General features: G+C 49.0%; 1 protein-coding gene across 1 annotated transcript in view; it reads right to left on the reverse strand.

The window, feature by feature from the left end:
• LOC139056229 (retinol dehydrogenase 13-like) overlaps positions 1 to 27,984 on the reverse strand; it is a 37,723-nt gene that overhangs the window by 5,628 nt on the left and 4,111 nt on the right. Inside the window, exons 2-3 of the mRNA XM_070534277.1 lie at positions 2,710 to 2,952; positions 1,168 to 1,453 (exon numbers count right to left, since the gene is read on the reverse strand). Of these exons, the coding sequence (XP_070390378.1) occupies positions 1,168 to 1,453; positions 2,710 to 2,952 (529 nt within the window). The remainder of the gene's footprint in view (positions 1 to 1,167; positions 1,454 to 2,709; positions 2,953 to 27,984) is intronic.

Below are 27,984 nucleotides of genomic sequence, written 5' to 3' on the forward strand. Positions count from 1 at the left end.
AATATTTTACAGTGTAGCTCCCGCAGGTTCATTGCCAGCGCTTAAATAGTGCTGAGAGCTTCGTATAAGATTATGCCTCTGTATAAGAACATGTTCTAATGCGGCAGCGTTAAGGGTCCCGTGTCACAGAAAATACGGCGTCGGCGTCCTGCGCCGGCGTCGCCGTGAGTGAAAATTTCCGTATATGCTTAAGTATATGTATATGCCACGCCTTGCTATATGACATGCGGTAGTATACGGGTTATATTGCCACAACCTTCCACCGCTAAAGTTGCTCATAGCTTGTCATACATTCTTGACGAACACGGAGAAGGCGGGAGATGGAAATTCAAGACGATGAGCAAAACGAGAACAAGGTAAAAGCAGGAGCCAACATTTTGGCAAGTGGACTTTTTCACGGCAAGTCTTAAAAAAGACTTTCAAGTTCCTGAAAAAGACAAGTCCACTTGTCGAAACGTTGGCTCCTGCTTTTACCTTGTTCTCGTCTTGCTCATTCTTGACAAAGTTATTCCTGGGAATTTTGAGGACAGCCCTCAAACAAATTTCACGAAAGAAAACACCACAGCACATGCCTCTTAAGCTAAATATTCTCAAAATTAAATATTAAAAGTGCCAAACAAAAACAGAAACCTGAAAATGGCGTAATTTCTTTGCCGCGGCTGTGCACTACCTCCGGGATCGGCACACGCAACAGGCCACGTTCCTACCCTTCTCTCGGCATACACCTCTCCACACCATATACTTTCCCCCGACAAAAATCAAACATCGCCGAAGTGCTGCAGTGTGCGTCCACCTGAAATGGTGGCTGCGTGCATTTCCGCATAGCTCGTGAACGAGGCGTATGGTGCATGGATCTAAACGTTGCATGATGACATAAAAGTTGCGACCTGTGCAGTGCGTGAACGTTGAATGAGACTACTCGCTGAATAAAATCAAATTAAAGATGATTGTTCGCATCGCATGTTTGTTATATATAAATTACTAGACACCACATCACAATAGCTTCGCTTAACACATAGATTCCAACATGACTGTTGGATCTGCACAATGTTTCTGTTTCCTTTCCACAAGTCGAAGCAGAGAAGCCGGAGCCACGGCTTCGATCCGTCTAGTTCGCGTGAGCATGTGCCAGCACGCGAGTGTGCCCGGCATGTATAGTGCGTATACCTCCTGGCCAGCTCCTTGTTGAAGAGGGCCAGCCCCAGCTTGGAGCTCCGGTAGACGGTGCGGTAGTCGTACTCGTGGCGGACGCGCTTGTCCTCCATGTCCTCGAGGTCGGCCATGTGTCCGTTGCGGAACCCGCCGCACACCACGTTGATGACGCGCGCGATGCCGCCGGGCGTCGAGCGCAGCTTGTCGATCAGCAGCGTGGTGAGGAAGAAGTGGCCCACGTAGTTGACGCCCATCATCAGGTCGATGCCGTCGGCCGTGAAGTCGCGCCCGGTCATGATCGCTGCGAACGTGCGCGCGCGGTTATTAGTGCATCGACCGTCGAGGCAGCTGTTCGACCTCTCTCTCTCTCTCTGTCACGCCTGCAAGATCGAAAGTATACGCTAGTATGGTTAGGATCGACCGTCGAGGCAGCTGTTCGACCCCTCTCTCTCTCTCATGATACGCTTGCAAGATCGAAAGTATACGCTAGTATACCTTCGATCGACAACATTTAACAGCAATGCGTCAGTCAGTCGACAGCTTTTTGACAGATGTACTTTTGAGAACGTTGACAACGACCACGGCAACTCTCGCTCTGTGTACTTTGTTCCAAACAATACGATGTCCACAAGACCCTCCACAGAAGCTGAGACGTATTTTCGCTGAAAAAAATGTTCTGATAGATTCCATCAGCTGACTGCAGTCTGGTATATATTAATGCAGGCCTTTATACCGCGAGTGGATTTAATTGGGCAGATTGTGATGACGACCACCCGCCATGCGTTCCGCTGCTCAGCCCGAGGTCGTGCGTTCGGTTACCTGCCGGGGCGGCCGCATGTCATCGATGGAGGCTACATAAAAAGAATGTTCGTGTACATTTCGGTGCACGTTAAAAATACACCAAATGGTCAATATTAATCCAGAGTCATATAGCTCTGCCGCTTTGGGACGCTAAGTCACATGAATCATACAACGAATCAGTCAATCACGATCACGGTGATCACAAGGATTAATATAATCATAACGTGATAGAAGACACGCTGCCATTATTCGCCGCAGCAGTAAACCATACGCGTATGCTCAGACGGTAGTTTATTCGTTTACGTTGCCCCATGCTGGTAAATGCATGGAACTCTGGCAAGCCTCATAAGACGTCTTCTGCGCCCTTGTTGACGCAATAGAAATTTTCTTTTTTCCTCGATGAGGCACAGGTCAAAGGATTAATGAAGTTTCTAACTCTCGCCTTTCTCTATCTTTAGCAGGCAAATAAATAAAAAAGAAGCAATTCAAATGACGCGAGCTATTTCACATTTCACGCCATATCGCAGGTAACAAAAGAGCTGCTGTTATACCGAATTCTGTCCCACCAAAGCGTAGGGTAATTTGATCAAGGCGCCATCTTCGAGTCATTTGCAGAAGGCGACTCTGCGCGCGGTGCGTTAACACTGGAACTGTTAGATTTCGTCTACCGTCAATCTTTTACCGGAAACGCAGCTTGAACTGTGTATAAGAGCGGGCGCGGTTGACTGCATATGCACACACAATGCATGCGCGTACCGGCATTGTTGACGATGCAGTCCAGGCGCTCCTCCGAGGCGATGAGCTCCTTGGCGAACTCGCGGATGGACTCGAGGTTGGTCAGGTCCATGTACATGACCCGCACGTTGAACGAGCCGGTCTTCTCGCGCAGGAAGAAGGCCGTCGAGTCGCGCCGCAGTCGCGTGCGGCACGCGATCACCACTCGGGCCCCCCGCCGCGCCAGCTCCAGGCACAGGGTGCGGCCCAGACCGTTGGAACCGCCTGCAAAGCGCCGGAGAGAGAGAGCGTTGCGCATCAGGCCTCCGAGATCGGTTGTCGCGCGCGCCGCCCCATGCATGCATCAGAGCGTGAGGAGACACGCGAGGGTGTAACAAGCAGTGTTTGGGTACGGGTTATAGTTTGTACTCCATCGGAAACATCACTCACAGCACGTACATAGACAGAGGAATCAGGCACGGGCCTCCGAGATCGGTTGTCGCGCGCGCCGCCCCATGCATGCATCAGAGCGTGAGGAGACACGCGAGGGTGTAACAAGCAGTGTTTGGGTACGGGTTATAGTTTGTACTCCATCGGAAACATCACTCACAGCACGTACATAGACAGAGGAATCAGGCACGGGCCTCCGAGATCGGTTGTCGCGCGCGCCGCCCGTGCATGCATCAGAGCGTGAGGGGATACGCGAGTGTGTAATAAGCAGGGTTTGGGTACGTTCTAGTTGGTATTCCATTGTAAACATCACTCGCAGCACGTACATCGACAGAGGGACCGAAAGAACGACGATGACAAGCGCTGTCCCCGTCGTTCTTTCGGTCCCTCTGTCTATGTACGCGCTTTGAGTGATGTTTACAACGGCGATTAATAAGGTCGTTTCAATACTTTGCTTCAGGTTTGCAGCGGCGCCCGATTCCGGCAGAAAGCCTGCCGAGGTGAATATATGGCACTGTTTTCAGAACTTTGTAAAGCGTAACGAAAAAAAAGAAAAGAAAGAGAAAAGGACGAAAGCCAGAGAAACGACAAGACAAGGCGCTCACTCATAACTGAAGAATTTATTGAACAAACTTCATATATACGGTATATAGATGTAATTACGCATGCGGAGCAAAGCAGGCGGTAAGAAACCGAACGATATAGCGATAGTTGATGGTTAAAAAAAAACCATGATATGCAAAGTTGTATACTTGCAGGTATGGTAACGACCGAGAAAAATCAAACTCCTAATGAATGTCAATCAGGTTGGGCTACCTGATTGACACCTGTTGTCCATCTTGCTGAAGTATATACTATATAACTGCAGGTTCAATGGCACTACAGGAAGGCCCACTGAATGACAAGGACACTCCCTCTTCTCTAGAACATTATTGGTTACCCTGGTGTAATAACTAGCCACTGCCTCTCTCATGAATTTTGAATTAACCTTGTCGCTCGACTGCTGCGAAGCAATCGGGCAACTCAGTTCACCGCTGTGCAACTAGCGCAAACCACGTGATGATATTGAGCAAGTGCTATGCAACTGTCCCCACTATAGCACAGCGCAGTAAGCATCGAATAAATCCCTCGGTACACGAGGACCTATCATTTCCTAGGACCCTGGAACAGAACTGGGGACGCAATCCGAGCCAGGATGGCTTCCTGCTATTATACTTGCGCTAATCGAGTCTTGTGGACGTCTCCGACAGTCTGTTAGTCATCTGGGCTTGACTTGTTTATTTATTTTTAGTTCTTTATTATTTATTAGTTTTTGTTTATAGGGTGCGTTCCAATTCTGGCCAGCATCGGAGACAGTCTACGTAGACAGTATAAGCATATTCTAGGCACTATACAGACAGCTAAGGGGACAGGTTCGAGCCCAAGTCATGGAACGTGTCTGGAACCGTCTGGATAACGACGGGGAGGCGCCTCTGCGACGTGACGCCACCTAGCGTCCACGAGAAAAGCTGAGAAAAGCACATATTATTTCTGCATTTTAGCTCTTTGCGCGTGCGAACATATATATCAGAAACACGACGTGACTTGCATTAAGCGCATGAAAAAGTGTGGCTACTTTTGTTGTGCGAAGATCACCTTCCCATCGAGTGCCCAAGCCTTCTGCTCACCCGCCATCTTGTTCGGACAGCAAAAGTAGCCTGCATCGTTTTTTTTTTTTACTTCGACGTGCGCTTTCTTCGCGAAGCTGTCTTCTTTGACTTCTTCGTCAGAATTCGAAGGATGCTTAAGATGGCCGCTGTCCGCTTAGCTGTCTACTTTGCCGCCTATACGGCGAGTATTGGAACACCGCCATATACTCTTCGTGTCATTTCAAGTACCTCAGCTAAAGTAGCAAGCCTCGCATAATCAGGGCGGACATTTTCTTCCTCTCTCCATTAATCTCTTGTTCTTAGCACCGCAACAGTGTCGGATCTGCTGCAATAAGAGTCCGGGATGCTAAGAACCTTTGAATCCGGGCAGGCTGCCACTAGACACTGAACTTGGCAACGTTTAACGCGGCGAACTAAATCAAACGACCCTATCTTAGAAGGGCTTCTTGAAGCATTGTCAGGCGTTTCCGGGGACGGTTGAGAGGTTAGGGTTAGTAAGACTGACGAGGTTTAAACAATGTCCCAGAAATAGAAATTAATTAGTCCAACAGCTACAGCAAAACAAAAGAAAAAAGAAAGAAGAAAAAAAAGAAAGAGGCCTTGGTCGTTGCCAATACTATGCAGGCTCCAAACAACTGCGGGCTCCAGCCCCGCGCAAGCGTCACCCGTCCACTGTACACATCATATGCTAAATGTCGCAGCCGGGCGGCAAATGCTTTAAAAAAATAATCAACGTCTACTATTAAAATCTGTACCAAGGAGACACTAAAGAACGACACTTCATTTAGACTGGTGAAGTGTATCTTCAGGACTCGATTTGTATCTGTTTGGGGGAGAAGATCGTGATTATTACTAAAAAAAAAAAGAGGGCAAATTTTCTCTTCCTTGAAGTGCGCCCGGACCGCAACTCTGTTACGTGGATAAGACACCACGCATTTCTAAGTAGTTCGCAAGTCTGGGTCGTGTTTTTTCAGAAAAAGTTTTCAAAACTCGTTCGGTTCTTTGAAATCCAGTGTGATTCTTGTTCATCGATAAACTCGAGGATCCGTCGCGGTGGCTTATAGGCTACGGTGTTGCGCTGCTTAGTACGAAGTCGCCGGATCAAATCCCAGCCGCGGCGGCCGCATTTCGAAGGGAGCGAAATGCAAAAACGCCCGTGTCTTCTGCATTGGGGGGGACGTTAAAGATCCCCTGGTGGTCAAAATTAATCCGGAGTGCCCCACTATACGGCGTGCCTCATAATCAGAAAGTGGTTTTGGCATGTAAAACGCCATAGTATAATTCTTTTTTTTACCTTCTGCAATCTACGCGAGGCACCAGCGATTAGGCTGGAATGTACAATTCGGGAAATTCGATTCAATACAGTCCACCATCAATGCCCGGTTCGGAGAACCAGATAAATTACGATGAGTCATGTATAAATAGCCGACGCGATTGACCCGTACATCAGATTTCGGCGATCCGACGAGTGGGCTGGGCGCTCCATCATTTTGCTTCGAGAGTCACTTGTTTTTCTGGGCACAAGTTCGTCCAATAAAGAGTTATACTAGGGACTGGCTGCTTTCGAACTGTCTTGTTCTTCAATGCCACCACAACGTGACACTATCGCAGAAATCTACAATAAAAGAGAAACAGAAAAAGAGAACAATGACAATACTTTTAACGACAACGGGGCGTAGTTTAAGCTACAACTCCGAAAAATATAGCTTCTTTTTTAACTTGCTTACGAAGCCAGTGAGCTCACTTTAGTTTATTAAACAGTTCGTTGCCGATGATCGCATAATTCGTGATAGCCTGTAAGCGTGCAGCGAATAACGTGCCCTCAAAAAAAGAAAAAAGAAAGACATCTTGATCCCGCTTGAACTGTTTCTAAGAATTACCAAATGTTTTCGCCAAAACCCGTCGTACGAAATGTCTCATCCCACAAAACTTCGTGAATTTCGCGTGGCGGCAATTGCATGCATTGCAAGAACCGGGCAGGTGGTACCGTCGTTATCCCTCGTACTGTATTGGCACCGGCAATCTATCTTTGCCTCAGCGCACACTTATATTGCGGCAAAGCTTACGCACGGTGAGTGACAATAGCAAAGAAGCCTTAGCGCGTTTTGCGCAAACATTTGTCCTTGCGAGCAAAATATTTTATTAAATATTTCTCCTTCTCTCTTTCCTCGCGGTTTCTTTCACCTTCTTGAACGCGTGCCGTTTGAGCAGGTTGAAAACAGGGCATTGATGTCTGAAGGTCGTGAACCAGTATGCGCGTCCACTTCACCGGAATGATTTCGAAATTAAGGTTTCATAACGAGATACAAGCCGATTCCCAATAATATGACCGGTTACAAAACGTTATCTTAACTTTTTTTACACGTTTATCTCATTTTAGCTCATAGAGCGATTGCGCAAAGCTTAGATGAGAAATATGCGTCACAGCGAATGTACGCCTGAATGAAGACTCCTGATCTTCAGCTCGGAACTTCGATGGCGGTGAAGAAGTCTGTATTGAAATATCGGCCTTGGGGCACGCCTTCGGCTCCATCTCCTACGCGACAGAGAATCCAAGCCAAATGCCTCAGCTTAATTGTGCTTTTGTTTAATTTTTATTATTTTCTTTCGAGCTGTTCTGGATTTTACTGACCGTGGCTGCGGCTGTCTTGTTTATTTCTGCGAAAATAAACACCGCGCGAATTTGTCAAGCGGACAATTGACGCAGGGCGTGCAGAAAAGCATCGCAGCGTTCAGACGACACCACGGAAGCGGCTGCCCATCAATTCAACACTTCCGTACCCGCCTCAGTAGACTTGTGGCTATGACGTTGCTAGAGGTCGCCGGTTCGAGCCAGACCACGGCATCCGCACGTATTTCGATGGAGGAGAGGGGGGGGGGGGGTAAATGGCAAAAAGAAAAAAATGCTTGTTTACTTAATCTTACTGCCCAGCATTTTAGGGGCTTCAAATGAAATGGAGCCGCTGATCTAGAATCTGTGTAGATTTGCCAAGCTAAAATAAATACTGAACCCTTCATTTGCCGCGAGAATCATTTGAAGAATTTATCTCTTGGCACCCCGTTTTGCAATCCTAATGTACTCTATTACACCGGTCTATTATATCGGGATATTATACCGGTCTAACCTAGGTTACGAGAAATTAGTTATCGCGGCGTCGGTCGCACAAATTGCTCGCTGTGGCGGAGGCGCGCGCCAGGCATTTCGTTCTCCGTAGTCGCTAAGAGCAGAGTAACAAACAGTACGCAGATTCACTAATGGACAGGAACGCGTCCGTGACTCAACCGCGACCGTGCAGTCCAAGCGATACCCTCGTCGGGACGGAATGAGCCTCGGGCATATGCACGCAGCACCGGCGGGAGGTCAGGTATCCGCGCGCCGAGCTAAAAAAGCACCAGACCCCGACGGGCGCAGTAAGGCACCGGCGCCGCGAACCGCGGGCCGCCCGAGCGACCAGCCGGTGATGAATCGTCCGGCTTGGCGCGTGGCACGCCGGCGCTTTTCTTTCTTCGCGAGCACCCCGCGGAGGCTGAGGGCCACGTGGCCTTGCGTTCCGCACCTCCTCTCTCATTTGCCTCCCCCTCCCTTCTTGCTCCCCACGAGGGCCACTGTGTTTTTGATTCCTTGGTTCCTTGCATCTCTAGTGTTCCCCGCTCCTCGGCGACCGCGGTTCGGCTTGGCACCTGTATTAAAGAGCCGGCGGCACAGCCAAATAGGCGCTCTAATTGCCTAGCCCCCCCTCCCCCCCTCCCGCCTCCCCTTGTGCCCTGCGCCCCCTCCCCCCACTTGTGCCCCCGCCCTACTCTTGTGCAGCTTAACATGTTGGGGCACCGACCATCTTTGTCGCTTCCTGCCTTGGTAGGAAGCGACAAGCGGCTCCAGTCTACCTGGTTTGACCCTCACGCAGCTGCGCTCGGTGGCGCAGCCAAGTTCGTCACGGGCCAAACTACCGCGTCTGAGTCACCGGGCGTCACCGCAGGGCGGTTCGCATGTGGCAGCGCGCCGTCACCTGCAGCAGGCTCGGATGCTTTGCAAAGCGAGCTTTAAAGCGAAGTTTTTTCTTCGTGGACCCCTCCAGGACTTTCCTGACTGTAGCTGCTGCGTGCTGCTGCCGTATTGCTGAATAACTCACACTTACAAAAAAAAAAGAAAACTAATTACGTGCCCGGCGGATGGGATAGAACCTTGGTCCCCTGGCTCAGCAGCCCGATGCTTCAACCATTACGCCACAATTCCACAGCGAAGTTGCACATGGCCAGGATCGCGGGATTGATTCGCGTCCATCGACAGAAAACTATCATCATCAATGGCTCATACCTCCGTAAGCAAGCAAAACATGCAATGGCTCGTATAACCCCGTAAAGTAAAGGTTACAAGCACTAAGCACAGTGAAGCGAGAAGTGCATGCAATCTTTGGAATCACGCATATAACATACAGAACAGCATACGTTTCAATAAAGACAAAGCTCGAAACAAGCATCAGAACCACATTATAGATAAGGCGCTCGTGATAGCAATGCGAAGCACGTAGCGCTCCCCGCATACGTTTCCCGATAAAGATCACTGTTGCGCAAGCTACGATCGGCGCCGCCAGCTTTCGACATCCATCGTGTGTGACGTCCTTAGCCTTTCGTATATAAAATAACCAGCCTATCGACTGACTCATATCTTGTTGCAGCACCGCTATGGGGGCCGGTAAGCTCTCAAAGTTACCATTACAATTACCATTACTCTCATTCCTACCATTACTATAAAATAGCGCTGTACCGCCATTACTCTTAAGCCATAAGCCACTGCATGCCCCATCAGCAGTTCTAGTGGTGGTTTTGAACAGCTTCGCTGGGCATGCGTTTTCGCAGGGTCGAGATGGCGACTTTTCTTTAATGCGAAAGCGGTATGTGCCCCATTACGCGAGCGTCGCTTGCGGCCCAATCACGCGACGCCGCTTGCGTTGCGCCAGACGCGCGCCGCCGGCTGCTCTCTTCGGAGCATGCGCAGAACAATCCCAGACGCGCGTGCATTGTTGGCCACGTGATGGCGCATCCAATGGGGAGGAGGTGGCGCCACGTCACGAGAGTAAAAAATGTGTATGAAACAAAAGCACGAATGTCAAGTTGAACACCGTTGAGCAGCTAGCTAGTCCTTCGAGTTACGAACTCATCGCGGGCAAGCGAGCGCATTTTGATTTGACCTTACCGTGGCGCAGTTAGAACGCAGGCGAGAGCTTACGCGGGCAAGGAACGCGCGGGAAAAAAAATTGCTGGCTCTCCCGTAATCAGGGTGGATGTAATCATGAAACGGCTACTGGCAAAGCAGATTGGTTGGAGATGATACTATATGCACAACCTTAAAACGGGTGTAGTGCATGTTCGCAACGGCACACCCCGCCATTGGACGCAGTTGCATGGACGCAGTTGCAGAACAATCTCAAACCCCCGCGCCGCTTTGAACGGCCGCCTGAGACCGTCCTCCTTGGTCGGCGAAGCAGCGCGAGCGCATTTCTTCTTCGCGCAATGCATGGTGGGTTTGGAAAGCGGATACCTCTACCACCAGTGCAGCGCGTCTGAGTCTGTCGCTACTTCTGTGTGTAAAGAAAAACTTTATTTCAACAAGGGACCATACGAACGCTGAGTCACAACCACGGCACAATTCCACCAGGCAGTGTGGCCACGACACCTAAAAATGTAGTAGTAGATCTTTTTCGCGAAAAATCAGCGGAAATCAGTAGATTAAAAAAAATTTGCACTCAGTTCTTGAACTCGCGAATTCAGCGCTTATATTAGCGCTCCATTGTAGCCTTATTGTACCTTCTAATATAGTGCACAAAAAAAAACGACCTGGAAATATTTGGCGATGCTATTGAGAAACTCGGGGTTTCCGAAAACCATAATCAAGCACGACTTTAAAATCATTAGAGACCTGGCGATGGCTTATTCAAAGGAGTCAGATGGTAATTATAGTACCTGAAAGCTTTAGTGTCTGTGAGCTCTGGTGAGCTCTAAATGAAGCGTGCACGCTGAAGTTGTCCGATTAATGTGTGAATTGATGCGACGCAATGGGTGACGTGCCCTGTCACATGTAGCATGTGCAGTGCACGAGCGGCAACTGACAATATACTGCACTATTCAGACCTAAGTAAGTAAGTGCGGGGGAAAGGTGAGAAGTGCGGACAAGTGAGGTTTACAGTTTTTATAACGCGTTGCTTGCACTGCATACGAACGCAAATTCTCACTCGCTTCACTGCAATACACTAAACGCTTCGCCGCATCACACAAATGCCGTCCGCTGGAGCCATAAAAATTACCGTTTCCGTTTTTTTTATAGCTGAAGAATCCCAGCAAGCTCGCTGCTTTAATAGAGTTTCCCCCTTCGTCTACGCTTTTTTCCAATAAGAGACGAGACAACTGCGTGTTGGCCACGCGTTTTTCCTTCACGCATAGCGGATATGAGAAAATCATATCCCACAAAAAAAAAAGGGGGGGGGGGGTCAGAGCTAAGCGGCTCCCGGGGCAGCAGGAAAGTGCTCATGGTTTGAAACCTGCTTTGAAGGCTTATGGACGCACATCTACAAATATATGCGCGCTTCTCATTTCGCATGACATGCACTGAGTCACTCTGTGTGGCGTCGAATTATTTTGGTCAACTACGCGCTCCGTGTAACGTACGTATGCGGCGTTAAGTCTTACCTGAGGTACTAGCGTCGTCGAAAATATGCACTTTGAACTGCAACAAAAACTAACCGTGTCATCGTTATTATTGTTGCGGCCTCAACACATGGCTCCATGATCATGCCGCCATCTTCTTCCTTCTCGCTGTGACACGTGTCCACTTTCCGCATTAATGCTTTTTCAGCGTCGTTGAAGACGGAGCGACGAGAATTTCGGCAGCGAGGCGTGGCGTTGTCAAAGGCCTGCACACAACCCAGGCGCAACGTTGCACAGGCGTTTCTTGAAGTTGCTTCACGTTCCTCGGATACACCACAATGCGAGTGATGCGTGCTCCTGTCGCCAAATGGGCGTCAGTGCCCACTGCTGCATCGCGTTCACCGCGGCGGCAGTCCAGCGTCGGAGCGTAAACAAACTTAAATCTCGGAGGCAACGTCCGAGGCCGCGGCCCTGGGTGGTGCCATGCTGTCGACAGCGAGCCGAGGGAAAATGTTTTCCTTATACGCCTTTGGACGCCTTCCTGGAGTGTTTCCGTTTGTTCGCTCCCGTTGCCTAGGCTTGTATACTTATGGCTGTCGCACCAAATATATTTTGATGACGTCTTCATTCGCATAAATTTATTCGAAGAGCTTATTTTCTATACGGCAATATATTTCTTAAAGGTAAACGCTAAAGTGTCAGCTGAAGGAGCTCAGACCAGCCCACTGTGGGCTCTTCATGCGCGGATCTACACTTTGCAGCGGTAGCTCAAGTGAATAATAAAAACATAAACGCAGAAACACAATACATAAGAATCCACTAAGGATATCATACCTAGCTGGCGTGATGCTACAAGCATCTCAGAGACGCTGGCGATATATGACTTCTACAGCATTTACCTTGATTTTGACCCGCTAAAGCTTGTTTGCTCACGAAGGGTAGTTAAGGGTATAATAACGAATTTCTGGATTTCTTCACAATAGTGCTCGGCAGTAATACGAGGACTTATCACGTTGGCGTTGTGTTTATTAAGTGCAAGAGCAACACTGCAGTTTAGATTCTACCGGCAGAACTTGCTTCTTTAACTGATTCTCAAAATTAGGCCGTTCTTCACCGGTTAATTTTAAGTGGCGGTAATTTCAAGTAAAGCTAATTGAGGCGTACAGCTCTTTGCAGGATACGGAACGTACCAATGTTTATTCCGTTTTACATTCAGCTCATTTGAGCGATGTACTGGTGTTTGTTGCTTGAGGAACAGACATGACGACTCTGTTTAGCGAACTGACGCAGGCTGCTCGGCCCAAATGTTTTAGTGAAATATGGCTTTTGGACCGCATGGCTGCAGCCAGAAAGAAGCCGAAGCATCATTTATTAGTAGTATGGGACATATTGAAGATACCACCATTCCGCGGTGGAGGTCATGTGAGGTTTGTGGTGTTTTCCTCATGAGGGGGGAGGGGGGTATGCGTTTTCTTTTACATACTGACGAAGCTAACAGTTCTCAATTTGTATAATTAAACAACGCGAGATCGCGGCATGGCGAGGCAGAAGGTGTTCTAATTTTTCTTTTCAGCGCAGCCTATGCTACACTGTAGTGCCCCGAGTACACTTTAGGCATTGCAATTGGCGCTGTAAAAACAGCACCAGGGTTTCAATTCTAAGTTGCAGTGAACTGATGGGCTTCGCGAACAATGCGCGTCTCGCCATAACGACAGTCGGTTGCTTCCGTTGCCTGAAGGCCGTGGTAGGCCATATTGTCGACAAAGGCTCCTGAGGACCATTATGAAGGCCACTGTGATACGATATGCATAGTGCCACTTGATTATCTTTCGATTTTAATCACGAAACCTTTCTTTCATGTGATTGTTGTTTTAGTATTCGTGAAACATTTACATGGCCCGCCGTCGTGTTAACCGCCACGAGCCATGCGTTTTCTGGGTGACTGATTCAGAGAACGGTGAAAGTGTAGCGGCAGACGTTTTCATACAAAACGCGCCGAACTCTTCTTTTTACGCATTAACAAAGTGGTCATATTGACTAGAACAACTCACCGGAGTAATAAGAATAATTATGAAAGCTTCGCTGGCGGTAGTGTCCTTCTAACACGGATTTATAATGTATGTCAACGCGATACACCAAGATTTTTCTTCCACGTAAAATGCAATGTCCCTCATAGCCAAGTACTCAGTACCTCGAACGGCCAGTCGCACGGCAATTTTGCGTGTATTCGCGGGCCTCTTTCGCGCTCGGAAAAACGCTTTTACGTAGCACGTATGCAGTTTTCACCTAATTATGATATTCGAGAAGTTGATAAATTAATTAAGACTATTTTACAAATGGTTTTAGGCGCAGAAAGTAAGACACGGACAACAGAATAAAAGACACGGACAGACGCACTGTCTGTGTCTTTTATTCTGTTGTCCGTGTCCCATTTTTGTGCCTAAAGCCATTTCTCAAAGCCATGTATTAACTATCCCGGCAGCAGACGTTACTAATTATAAGACTAATTATCTAATTAGGCGGAATAAAAAAGTAATTTGAGTATCTCGCAGCGACGGCAAACAGCATTACCTTGGTTCTGTACAGCTACGTACGTGGCATTCGCATATTTTGAAACACTTGCTTAAGTTAGCTGGGACACCCTGTATTCTGCGTGAATATATCTTGCCAGGTATATTGTAGCCAGATATATGCCGCGCGAACCTATTGAAGACAGGTTGCGAAGAGTGTCTGAAACTTCTTCTAATGCAAAATAAGTAGACTGAAATTCTGAACCTAGTACAGTTAACACGCATGAAGGACAATGGTGGCCTTATTTAACCTTCCAGCATGTTATATCAGTTTGTTCTTGATCTAGAGAAAAGATTTCAGAATGTGTTTCAGTTTGCTTAGGATGTCCAGCATACTGACGGCATGCTGGACATCCTAAGCCAAGTTAAGGCGAAGCAGAAAAACCAGCTTGGCTGCCCTGACCATTATGAAAGCATTGCAGATGAGGTCACATTCTTTTTTGTTGTTGTTGTTTACTTCAACCATTCGCGAAGCAGCCAAACACTTAAAGTTCAGTAGGTGCTGAGTTGAGCTCATGTCTATCTGACGTGTAATTTGTGCTGCGAATCTTTGTAATGCTTTTGAACACACGTTAATGAGTGCAATAAAGAAATGTCCTTGTCATGTTGGATGCAGAGTGCTATCTTGTACCGTAACCTCCTATATAATAAGCCTGCACCACAATTATGTTGAATTCACGTTAAACGCGTATTTCCATAATAGGCCGTTAATCGCGATCGCTGTATCGAAGGTTCGGAGCGCGGGTGGTATATATATATATATATATATATATATATACTGGTTGTCAAAATATATACAAACAGCTAAACCACACAGTGACTCCCCAGACTATTTTATGTTTGCATTAGCCAGAAAGAAAACACGCACGTCAGAGCCGCAGCTGAAGTTACTGAAGGAACCGTACAATGCGGCTGAAGTTGCTAGGATGGATGGATGGATGTTATGAGCGTCCCCTTTGGAACGGGGCGGTGGGATGCACCACCAAGCTCTTGCTGTTATGTTGCTTAATGTCCAACCTAGGTTAAAAAAGAAAAAAAAGGAAAAAAAAAACGCTATGAACTACCACACCCAAATTTTCTAATCCCCTATTGCGAACTGTGCTTTTGTACGTCTCCGTCTTCTGTCGCGTTTCCCTACTTTTCTTCCACCAATCTTCCAATCGCCTCTTACTAATCTCTATCGCGGACATGTTTACTTTTTTACTGCTCTCGCTGAACCCAAGGGCTTCAAGGAGGCCAGTGGTGCCTAAATCAACCGCTTGGTAGACGTCTTCACATTCGAATAAAACATGCTCCATAGTTTCCCTAGCTTTACCGCAGCAAGCACATGCTTCTTCTTCCTTCTTATGTCTCGCTTTATAGGTGCGTATTCTAAGCCATCCCGATTTCGCTTCGAAAAGTAATGAGCTTCCCTTTGAGTTATCATAAATGGTTTCTTCCCCGATTTCATTTTTTCCACTTAAGTAGTTACTTATGGCAGGTTTCTTTTCTATTGCCGCCACCCATGAGATTATTTCAACCTCTCTGACTTTCCGCTTGACCTTCTTTGTTGCTGTGTTGCCCACCCTACAGGCCGCATACTTGCTGGTAAGCTTCCTAGTTATTTTCCTCCACTATGAATCAATGTTTTTCCGGTACAGATACCTCAACACTCTACCAGCCCATTTACTTTCTTCCATATTCCTCAGCCGTTCTTCATACTCAATTTTACAGCGAGCTTCCTTCATTTCAAAACTAGTGCAGCCCATATCACCCTGCACAGCTTCATTTGTAGTCTTCCCATGAGCGCCCCATGCGAGGCGTCCCACTGACCTTTGGTTCCCATCGAGGCCTGATTGTACCCCTGATTTAAAGCAAACAACTGCATTTCCAAAAGTAAGTCCTGGAACTGTTACACCTTTCCACCTACCCCGGAGCACCTCGTACCTATTGTATCCCCATAGCGCTCTGTGCTTCATTATAGCTGCATTCCTTTTCCCCTTTACTGTTATTGTTTTTTCTATGTCGCCATATATCTACTGCCATTGTTTATACATATAGCAAGGTATTTATATTATTTTACCCGAGGTATTTGCTTGTTAGCAACACAATGTCGTCCGCATAAAATAAACCTGGGAGCTGCTGCCCTACTACTGTACCCGCTTGTTTCTATGAGAGATTAAACCCGATATTACTTCATTCTATAGCGCCCTCTCCATCCTCACCATGTACATCATAAACAGCAGTGGGGATAAAGGGCACCCCTGCCTCAGTCCCTTGTTGATATGAACTTTCTCCTCGCTCCTCATCGCTTCCCATTCAACGCAAACGGTATTTTCTGGGTAAATCTCCCAAAGGCTGTAGACATTCGTCAGCAAGCCTTCCCCTTCCAGAATATCCCACACAATGCTGCGGTCTAGAAAAGGTAGCAGTGGCGCCATCTCGCGGCATCCGTGGAAAAAGCGGGCGCCAGAGCCCGGCTGGTTGAAGCACCAGTACTTTCTAGTTCACTACAACCCCAAGAATGCACGAAGGGAGCGAGATCGCGCGGCAGCCGAGCGAGCTGGAGCGAGCGGCGTCTTGGCCGTGACGCCGCATGCGAGAAGGCGCCACTCCAACTTCTCGCTACTAATAGCCAAACATCTTTTTTTTTCGATTTATTTTCCGTGCTGGTTCTCCTTCCAAACCGATGATGTACTTATTACACGAGAACCATCGTTCTTGCCATCTTTTTTGACACTCCGTCAACAGTCACATGGAAATGCTTGAAGCTGTCGCTGCAGTGGTTCCCCTCGCACGTCGGCGCCTTGGCAAAGGCAGCACACCACGCCACTGCACCCGTCAACACCGCTGCAACGGCCTTCTAGCGGGTTTACGGGCCAGCAGGCGAGCGTAGACGCCACAGCGCATCTTGTACCGCGCACGCGCATTGCTGTCTACGCTGCAGCCCGCTGGCTCAGTGACGGCGCTCCACACGGAACGGCGCGTCGCCAGCGTTCGACCCCCACTTCCTGATCGCGGCCTCACAAGGCAGCAAACAGGCTCTGCTGCAGGCTCTCCTGCAGACGGCAAGCACAAGGCAGCAAGCAGACTCTCCTGGACAGCATCCCGGAGGTATACAGCAAAAGCCTGGCTCCATGCCCGGCCTGCTCAGCGAGCGACGAGGCCAAAGCAATATAGCAGCCCCTTTGTTTCTGCCCCGATCTCTCAAAAATTTGAGGTGTCATTCCACCCTGTGTAGGTGGATAACCAGCGAAGCTGTATAGCACATCACACAGGGTTAGACAATGGTACTTGTATTTATCTTGTATTTCAGGCACGCATGACTCGATCCTGCGGGAAACAAACAGATAAACGAGCTAAGAAGTCTCTTTTAGTTTGACCGCGAAGAAGTCACACAGAGTATCATAGAGTTCCCCTTCATTCTTGAAACGTTCTGCTCAGGTCGCGCTCAATCTTCACAAGAAACATTAAATGGGGGGGGGGGGGGGGGGGTGTAAGGATAAGGACCTTAAGTTGCCAATACAAAATACCAAATCTGGACGAAATTTGATTTTTTCGCATAGCTTTCCTTTCAGTCGGACGATCACTTGAAGGAAATTGTTGCTGATGACATTATAGGCTCGGCGTTTAGATCCAACATACGTGTTTTCCACAGGCTATGCATTCCTATCAGTTCTCTGCCTCCATCTACAAAAACCTTCTTCTTCAAATAACGTTCAGAAACCTTGCCTGTCGGTACTTTGGCTATACGTTCGAGAGACATCTTCGCGACGCCCATTAATAGTCGCTTGTGTGACGTACCAGAAACAATAGAACACAGTCTTACAGGCTACATTTTGGGACGTGCTTCACCGAACTCTTCGCAAACACTTTTCGATTTAAATCCCCATTCAGTGCGATATTTGGCGCCAACTATGTAGTTGTGACGGGTACCATTAAGAATTTGTGAAGAGCAGGGCGCAAATATCAAGACAGAAGAAGAACGCTAACGACAGGACCGGCTTCTTCTTCCGTCCAGGGGGTGTATTCTGTAAGAGTCCACCGATAGTGGACTGTCCATTTCGGCCGCTGCTGATTGGCTAGGGCCGCTCATCTCCTTCTCACTCGTACAGCTGCATCCAGTCAGCAGCGGCCGAAATGGACAGTCTACTATCGGTGGACTCTTACAGAATTTACTCTTACAGGTTGATTGACTGCTTGCTTGATTGATTAAACGGATCCGCTGCGCTCGCGGCATTCTGATGATGATGATGATGATGACATTACAGTAATTTCTGTTTTCTCGTGTCCTCGTTATCCTCGTCCTCCTTGCGCTGCTGCCTTAGTATGTCGAACCAACTCAATTAAAAAAAAATTCAGATTTTTTTTAGCCAAAACCACGATACAAATATGAGGCATGCCATAGTGGGGGACTCCGGATTAATTTCGACCTCCTGGGGTCCTTTAACGTGCACCTTATTCATGGTACACCTTGTTTTTTTTTTTCTTGCATTTAGTACCCATCAAAATACGGACACCGCGGCCGAGATTCCATCCCGCGCCCTCGGGCCTAGCAGAGTAACGTCAAAGTCACTACGCCACCGCGGCGTGTAGCCCACCAACTCGTGCTCTCGTTCGTGGATTGACATTATCAGTATCTATATAGGCGCGTGCTCGCGTTTGTGTGTCTGAGGGGAGATGATGATTGATCGCGTGATAACAATTCCTTAAGGAAACAAAGCACATCGCAATTTGATTTCAGAACCGAAGTAATAGGTTCATTAGTATATCAGCTACTCCTCGCGGCTGACGTAACCTACGTGGACGCAGCAGACTACCCCAACCAAAACGCCATGGCGGTCGTCGCAGTCGCGGGTTCACAGTACCACCTCTCCGCGGCCGCATCAATATTCGCCACGCAACCCGAAGTAGGAGAAGAAACGGCCATCGCTTTGGCCTACGCGGCTACCAATGCACACTGCATCATCAGCGACTCAAAAACGGCCATTCGTAACTACGCAAGAGGACTAATAGCACCCTAAGCGCAAAAGATTCTCTCTGGGACTCCTCCCTCAAGGCAACGCCGCGTGCAGATCATCTGGGCCCCTGGTCACTCGGGTCTGGCTGGAAACGAAGCCGCACACGATGCCGCCCGAGCTCTCGCACACCGGGCGCATCATCCTTCTCCTGCGTCTTCCGATCCCGACCAGCCCTCTGTTCTGAATCGCGGTCACGCGCGGGACCGAATGGTCACGTTCGGAGAAATTCTACTGCACTACCGCAGAGAGCGGTTACGCTACCCCCCAGCACACAAAACACTGACTAAGTCTCAATCCACCACTTGGCGACTCCTTCAGACACGAACTTTTCCGAACCCCGTGCTTTACAACCGCATGTACCCCGATGCGTACTCACCACTCTGCAAAGCGTGCAAAGCCCGCGCCGACCTCAATCATATTATTTGGCAATGCCCCAAAGCCTCACCCACCAACACCTCCCGCACTAACACACGCATCATTAGTACGGCCGAGCAGTGGGAGACATTGCTGCTCAGCTTAGACCCAGAGGAGCAGCTCTGGGCCGTCCGGATGGCCGAAGACGCCGCCAGAAAGCAAGAACTGGCCGCCGTCTGAGGAAGGGGGGGATTGGGGGTTAGTCTCCCGACCCCCGCCACCCCTTAACCCCATCAAGGACACAATAAAGTTTTATCTCTCTCCTCGCGGCGTATCTTTGTTTCTTTTCCTCCGCATCGCGGGGTCATTCATATCGGTGAATGTAAAAAAAAAAAAAGGGCACGACATTTCAGGATAACGCACCGGTTCCCGTGGTTATATTTAAGTTACATTACCGCCTTCCACAGGATGTTAGTGAGAGACCAACAGAGAGAGAGGGGGAGAGAGATATAAATAAAGAAAATGGCGACCGTTCATTAACGTTACCCGAAAACTGCAACAAGAAGGAAGAAAAAGAAAAATGTCATCGAGTTCAGCCAACCAAGCGCTGACGTCGCCCGCTGACGCTGCTTTTCGTGTTGCCTATAGCTGTTTCGTTTCCCTTACCGCAGACAAGCAACTCAAAAAGTCAACAGCAGCATGGGGGCTGCGCAGACGGACGATGACGTCAGCACATTCGGTATCGCTTTTACTGGCCTTTTCTTTTTCGCTTTTCTTTCCTCCCCTTCTTGCGCATTTTATGTCGGATTATATTTAGCCGCCCCCTGATGCCGCATGTACCGCGAGGGTCGTTTACACCTGCAATCTGCTGCCGCCGAAAGTGCGCGCAGGTTATTTGGGAAGGCGCGCGCGCGTTGTTCGCTCCGGCGGGCACCAGCCATCACTCTGGCGCACGGACGGTATACGTGCACCCTCCCTTGAACCAAGCCTGCGTGCGTGTGTGTGGCTAGTTCGTCGAGGAGCACAGAAATGGCGAACGCGACTCTCTCTCTCTCTCTCTCTCTCTCTCTCTCTCTCTCTCGATGGTGGATATTTGGATCCACCAGTGTCGTGAGACAGGTAGTGCACATGATTCGTGGCGAAGGTCCCGGGCTCGCCCTCCTCTCTATTTATACGTATATATATCGCGAAACTGGCACCCCGAACTGGCGGGAACCACACAGTTCGCGAAGTGCAGGGTAAATCTACAGGATGACCAAGTCATGCGCCGGAGTACATATGGGTGGCCACTGATTATTGGGACGTCGTGTAGCGGTGCCGTGTTTCACCGTTCATCCTTCCTCCAAGCACGCAGTGAATGGCATTGGAGAGATTGTGTTTCTTTGTCTGACCCCTTTCCTTGTAGGTATCTTCCTACTTTTCTTGTGTAGAATTAAGGTGGGTGTGGAATCTCTGTAGATATTTTCCAGGATATTTACGTAAGCGGTCTGTATTCCTTGGTTACGCAATGCCTCTATGACTGCTGGTATCTCTACTGAATCAAATGCTTTTTCGTCATCTACGAAAGCCATACAGAGAGGATTATTGTGCTCTGCGGATTTCTCGATAACCTGGTTAATGACATGGATATATACGTGTTGCAAATTCAATCGCGCACAGACGGGACAGGAGAAGCCAGCACCTCGGAGATCGGTGTCCCTAGGTCTTACTGAATGTCCCCAAAAATTCTGGCCAGCGTTCAGCGCGTCCCTGTAGGACAACAGTGCCGCAGAGCAGGACACGGGTATGTGTGACAACAAACCGAGGACGTCGCGGACGTCGAGATTATGCATTCCGGGCGGAAGGGACGCCAACATGTTTTCCGACAAGCGCGCGTGTGCCAGCGCGTGGCACGCAGCCAGAGACGGTACACAGCTCTGCGGTTCTCGACATGGCACGAGCGAAGGAGTGGTGATTTAAAGGGGGGAGGGGGACGCGCGTCTCCTTCAAGGATGTCGCTCTTTTGCAAACGCGCGCTGATGACGTCACTCTCGCGCCGATTAGCTATATATACCAAAAACCAGCAAGCGGCGCGCGGAAGACTCGCGCGACGCACCCAAAACACTCGCAGGTTGCGCAATCCTCTGTCCAATATACGCTGCGGGCAGGCAAGCTCGTGGAATACGCGGCATCCTGACGCGACAAAACGCCACGCAGTCGCCGAATCGCGGACTGGCCCGCGTGATGTGGCATATGACGCGTCACTCTCCCGCAGAGCAAGGTCTTCTTGGATGCTGCAGCGGTGGGCATACGAACGCCGCGCCGCGTCAGTCTCGGCTATTATTGGCTCGTGCGGGAGGCAAACAACATGTCGGCTGCCGGGGCTTCGACCGGCAGTCGTATATCTGTCCCCTAGGTGCTATATACATACACGCTCCCGGAGGCCTTGTCCCTTCGTCACTCGATTGACTGAACCTAGGAAACCTACGCCATCTACGAATGGGTGGCTGTTAAAAAAAAAAGGGAGAAAATACGCAGCAGACGTGCTGGGAACTCATTTGCGCGGTGGGGACTGCTTGTCTCGTAACTGACTTTGTTTTCAAGGGCTCTCGCGCGCTCTTATGAAGAAGTGCTCGGCAATATGGTCTAACAAGGGATGCATCATGCAGCTAGGCCGAGCCAGCGTTTCGACAAGGGGACTCGTCTCCGTCAGGGATCTTCGTCTTAGCCGTCGTCCCTTGGCGAAAACGTCTTATCGAAACACTGGCTCCAGCTTGAGACACCTTGACTGACCACTGGATATTGATCACTTCAATCCTCCATCTTCCCATTTTCTGCAACCTGTTTGATGTGCCTGCCTCCCCCCTCCCTCCTAGATCAGCAAGACGCGGGGAAAGCCCCACCGCGTGACGCACGTGGATCATCATCATCATCATCATCATCATCATCATCATCATCTTTTATGTCCACTGCAGGACGAAGGCCTCTCCCTACGATCTACAATTACCCATGCCCTGCGCCAACTGATTCCAACTATATAGCGCCCGCGAATTTCCTAATTTTATCGCTCCGCCAAGTCTTCTGCCGTCCTCGACTGCGCTTTCCTTCTCTTAGCACTCATTCCGTAACCCATCCTGGCACGTGGTTCACGCCACTGCATATTACGCCGTCTCTGGAATAGGCCCATCTTTCATCATGCCATTTCCAGAATCAGCCCAGTTAACTATTTCACTATCTCCAGGACAGGCCCACATTACTCGGCAAGAAGTCGCGACCGAGAAAACGTGCCAAATGCCATGAAGGAATGCATAGAAAGCTTTCCTTAAGAACTTACGCGCTTGAAGATGAATATTTGCTGCACTGAGGCCATTTGGGTACCGTTCATTGTTTCATTGCTTGACTCCGTAGTGAACGGAGCCGGCGCGTCTTTGGGCGTATAGCACAAATTTCTTTTCAGGAGTTCGAAGGAAAAAGCTTCACCATTCAGCGGTGCCCAATAGAGACCTTAAATGTAAAGCAGTCGTGCTCACATGCAAACACATCAGCCATTGCGTTATACGGAATATAATGCACGAGAATCAAAGCAACGTAGAATGCCCGCTTTCTGGGAAGCAACACTTTCTGTTTGAGAGGCCAGCTGCCCCTTTATGCCGATGAATATGCCAGTTTTCATCAGAATACGAAAGGGTTAGGTAGGCTGATCTATAGGCTGTCAGTCAGTCTTCTGGGAAGGCAAGCACCTTAGAACGCTGAGTAGGTCAACCGACGGCAGCTGCTCTTGACGATAGTGGCAGCCATGCACGTGATATAGTAAGGTGTCTGCGACGCGAGATCTCCCCACCTTTTCTCACACAAACACTTTTGAAATACTTTGAATACTGGAAATTGACGTAACTCCAGCCACTATAATGCGAAGCATCAGAATCTGCACACTGCCCATCCATAGTTTGTGCGTCCGCGCGTCATTATTGTTGAGAAAGCGCGACAACGCCTGGCTACAGCTGTCGGTCTTCTCCGCAAGACCCGGCTTCTTCCGCGCGCAAGGAAGTCCACATCGGAGAGGAAACGCGTGTGGTCGCCAGTGGAACTATAGCCACCGTCCACGAGGAAAGAAAGTTGATGCAATCATCGGGAATCGAAACCTGACGAGCACAGCTTAGAGGAGATTAAAATGACGATTCGCGGCGCTGGCATCAAGGCACTCCGCTTTCACGAGATGTTGGCCACCTAGCACGGGCCATACTAGTTAATGGCGTTCCCGTATAGGCAGCCTAATATAGCGTTCTCTGTACGCTTGAATCCAATGAGTGCCACATGATAATGTTCTATACTGCGATGCAGCGAGCCTGAGAGCCTTCTATGTACCGTCGCGAAGAGAACTCGCACTTTTACGTGCGCCAACGGATCCGTCATTCCGTTAGTTTGTGCGTAGTGCTGCATTCGTTTTCAGTCGGTCTATAGTCGGTCGGTTGGTCACTCGGTCGTTTGGGAAGCCGAGCAGTATGCAGCAGAGAAAAAGACATGCCTAGCTCTTTCGCCGTGCAACAGCGGAATATCGTTTGCTTTCGCGTCATGAGTGGTGTTGATTAAGATTTGTTTTTGTTTTCTTTTTAAAGCCTATATGAACCATGGGTGCGCATTGATTAAGTGTTTGATATATGAACAGATCCCGCTCTTCATATATAGTGTAGTTATCCGCGGAAAGTCTGAAGGAAAATGAACGGAACAGCGCGTTAACCCGCAGTCTATCCATACGTTCAGTTGTCGGTTCAGATATGTTTACACGAAAGTTATTGTTTACCTCCCCCCTCCATGCACACACACGTACGCAAACACACACGCACGCGCAAGGGGAGGCCCCGCCCAGATGACCGACGCGGCGAAGTCACCGGCCGTCCGGCGCATGACGTCGGTCCAGAATGCGCGCCCATTGGTGCACCCGCCTCGGAGGAGTAAACGCCCCCTTTTTTCTAAAGTTGTATCCGACTATAGTTCAGTAGATTGCCATTTTGGGACTTTCACGACGTTTATTGGACGGTAAAATACTATTTATAACGTCACTGGGAGACGCCACACATTTCTGTATGCGTATCTCGCTCCTTTTCATGCAAATTCCACAACCATAGCTACGTACAGGTGTCCTTTTTCCGTGTGCATTGCCCGCCGCGGTTGCTCAGTGGCTATGGTGTTCGGCTGCTGAGCACGAGGTCGCGGGATCGAATCCCGGCCACGGCGGCCGCATTTCGACGGGGGCGAAATGCGAAAACACCCGTGTACTTAGCTTTAGGTGCACGTTAAAGAACCCCAGGTGGTCGAAATTTCCGGAGTCCTCCACTACGGCGTGCCTCATAATCAGAAAGTGGTTTTGGCACGTAAAACCCCATAATTAAATTTTTTTTTCCGTGTGCATTGTCCATGCGTAACTTTTTCAGTCGGCAGTCTGTGCATGTACCAGTCCCAGCCAGTCGGTGCTGTAAGTTCTGACGTCAGAGCACGATAGAGATGTGGTTTAGGAACTCGAATGTGCTGCTGCAACTTGTCCTTCAGCGTTACGTGGGTTTATGGCGCATGTAATGTCAGCTGTTCGTAAAAGCCATCCATTTGCTATTCCAGAAATGTGAGCTATAGATGCTTAAACTGAGCTTAATGCTAGCGTCATTTCAAAAGCGTAATTGAAACCGTAGCTCAATGTTCTAAACAGCAGATGGTGCAGAGACATGACTAACAGCAAAAAAATAAAGAAAGAATACAAGAAAAAAGAAAACTACAGAAGAATGAGCTGAATGAAAAGAACGGGCGAGGTTTTTAAAAACGGCTATTACAGAATCATAGATGCAATCCAGCGCTGAGCTCTTCATAAATTTTGCAGGAACACAGCGAGTCGGTCGGTTACAACGCCGTGCGGTACCCGCGACGTCGTGTGCAGATTGCCTAAACGCCGTGAATATTTTAGCTGAGACAGTCTCGGAGGCCCGAACCAGTACAGCGGGTCTACCCTTACTGAAATTACGCGCGTAGAGACGTTGAAATTCGCAACAACTGCTGCCCAGCTGGTCCGCGAGACAAACTGCCAGACGTTGGATGTTCGAGATGCGACATTTCGGAGGGCGTCGTAAAACACCAAACGATGTTGAAACGACGAAATCAATTTGCGCTGTAGCAATCTTTATAACACTTTATTCTTATAGACGTAGGCAGTCACGACCACGTAAAGCCAACAGAAAACTAAGTCCACGAAAGCGAAGGAAACGGTGCATGCTATACATTCTTCGATACGCAATTAGACGTTTCAGATAAACTCTTTCAAGAGTTCTTGAAAAAATGATGCACATTTAAACGAATTCCCGCACTGCTTTCATACTCAGGTCGAAATCAGAGAGATGGCTCGTACAGCGTCATCGGTCAAACAATTTTTTTTTTCTATCGCTAATCTGCTTAGTTCCCGCATCCTTAAACAAGTTGGCAGTTCAGTAGCGAAATCATACTGTCAGCATTGATACGTTCCTAGATAATGTTTTAGGTTTTTGCCACCTCCACGCCCCCCCCCCCCCCCCTCTCCCGCATAAGTGCGCGGCAGACCCCGACTTGTTAAAAACATTACCTTGCTTGCGTTGCTGCTTTCAAGCTCCCACCTCTCTTTTTTTATACGTGTGTTCATTCTATGTATGCAATGTTGTATTGGTGGTACTATGATCAGTTCCCTTACAGTTGCATTGTGCTGTGCGACTGTATGAGCGTACTTATTTTTCCCGTGTAACATTGAATACGTTTTTGTAATGTCTATCACCTGCTTTTCTCTTCTTATTTAGGAGAAGAGAAATGAAAGCACTCGCGCCGCCGGTGGGATTCGAACCCGTATCCTCCGCATTACGCGTGCGATGCTTTAAGTATAAACCCCATGCAAGCGATCTTGCACGCGACAGAGACAAGCGACGCGATGGAGATGGCTGTCGCGTTCGCTCGTCGCCTACAAGTTGCACCCCATGCGAGCGATGACTTCGAGCGACGTCTCCCCAGTGTTGCCGGTATGAGGGCAGCAATATAGGCGCCGACACCAGGGTGACGCGTACGTGCTTTATTAACTTAAGTTGATGTATTTTACTGTAAAAAGCAGCATAAAATATTTCTGAAAGTCTTGCAGTAGGTTCTTATCCTTGCACGTATAAAAATTCAATTGTTTGCTCGTTCCGTGCGACAGTCGGAAGTACTAGAGTTATGTACATCCAGTTCCGGCTTTTCGCTATTGGCTAGTCGCTCATAGCACTTCCGGGCGACGAGCGACGAATTCTAGATTTGGGAAACCGAGCGATCGCGCGACAAGACCGAGCGATCTGTTCAAGCGACGGCCCGATCCGTCGCGCGAACCCGTCGCTCGTCGCTGTCGCGCACAAAATCGCGCTAATGGGGTTTAGCCTTTATACCAAATACACGTGCGTATCGTCGATCTCCTTTGAACAGTCTATCACGAGCCACCAGTTCAAGAAGCAACGATCTTCCCTCAGTAATTAACGTTGCTTACAAAACATACATGAGCATTAAGTGCACTCTCGCAAAAAAAAAAAAAAATGTATCGATCAGTAGACAAGGCCGACACATAACCGCAATGAACGGCGCCAGCGGTATTCTGTGTCACGGTCAGTGTACGCTGTTCCCTTTTCTTTTATGTGGGCGAGTTAGTTGCACAAACTAAAAGGAAGTCCTTCCTATCCCGCGCCCGAGCTCTGCACGCCCAGAAAAAAGTGTGCCATTGTCCATTGACTCTACAAGTGTACACGCATCGCGGGTGGTTGCAAGGACAGGGCAGGGCAGTGAGAGGGAAAGGGGAACGCAGCGGAGCGAGCTTATTTATTTCGTTTACTCTATAGAATTCTGGAGAGGCAAACGGCCAACCACGCAATTCAGACCGCGCCTGCCCACGGAACCGGTACAGATAGCCGCGGTTGCGCGGAGGCGGCTTTCCTTACAGCTGAGCTGAGCTCCTGGTCGTTTTCTATGCTATGCCGAAGTCTCGAAAAAGCGCCACAGAAGCTGGCGAATGTTTACCACTGCACAAGACTTGATCGTATAGCGTACTGTGGGAGTATACGTATAGTCAACGCTGACAGCCGTTTTGTTGTCGTTTTCCCAGCAAGTTCGAAATTCTGTGCAAGCACAAAGACCGTAAGACCACTAACACCTTAAGTGCGTACAGCCAGGGACAAACTATTGTGCAGCGCGGGAACAGCGGGAACATTGGAATTTCTTCGCGGTCTATACAAGCATGCAAGGTTGGTGGAACTCGACAGTGCAACCTGAAGCTTTGCGCGCTAGCATCGCAGTTTATGCATGGACCAGTCACTTTCTGGCTGCCCTTTATAGCGGAGCGACGAATTTCAGTCTCTTTTGGCAGTCGGCCACATTTTGTTTCCGACTTTATGCGTCCGGCTTGGCAACAAAGCAGTTGCCGGGTTCGTATTTTATAAGCAGGGAAAGCTAAGAGGCTCATCGGACAATCGAGAACCAGGACCGTTTGCGTGTCTAAGAGAGAGAGAGAGGGGGGGAGGAGGCTATGCTGGCGGTCCGCCGCTAATTCCACTGATTATGGCTGCGGAGTTGGACGACCCCTTCTTCTGATCTAGTTCCACACGATTGGCCAACGCAAACTGCAACTTTCTCTGCACGGCACGTAGTCGA

This window comes from Dermacentor albipictus, chromosome 2, assembly GCF_038994185.2.
Source record: "Dermacentor albipictus isolate Rhodes 1998 colony chromosome 2, USDA_Dalb.pri_finalv2, whole genome shotgun sequence".
Classification (NCBI taxonomy): domain Eukaryota; kingdom Metazoa; phylum Arthropoda; class Arachnida; order Ixodida; family Ixodidae; genus Dermacentor; species Dermacentor albipictus.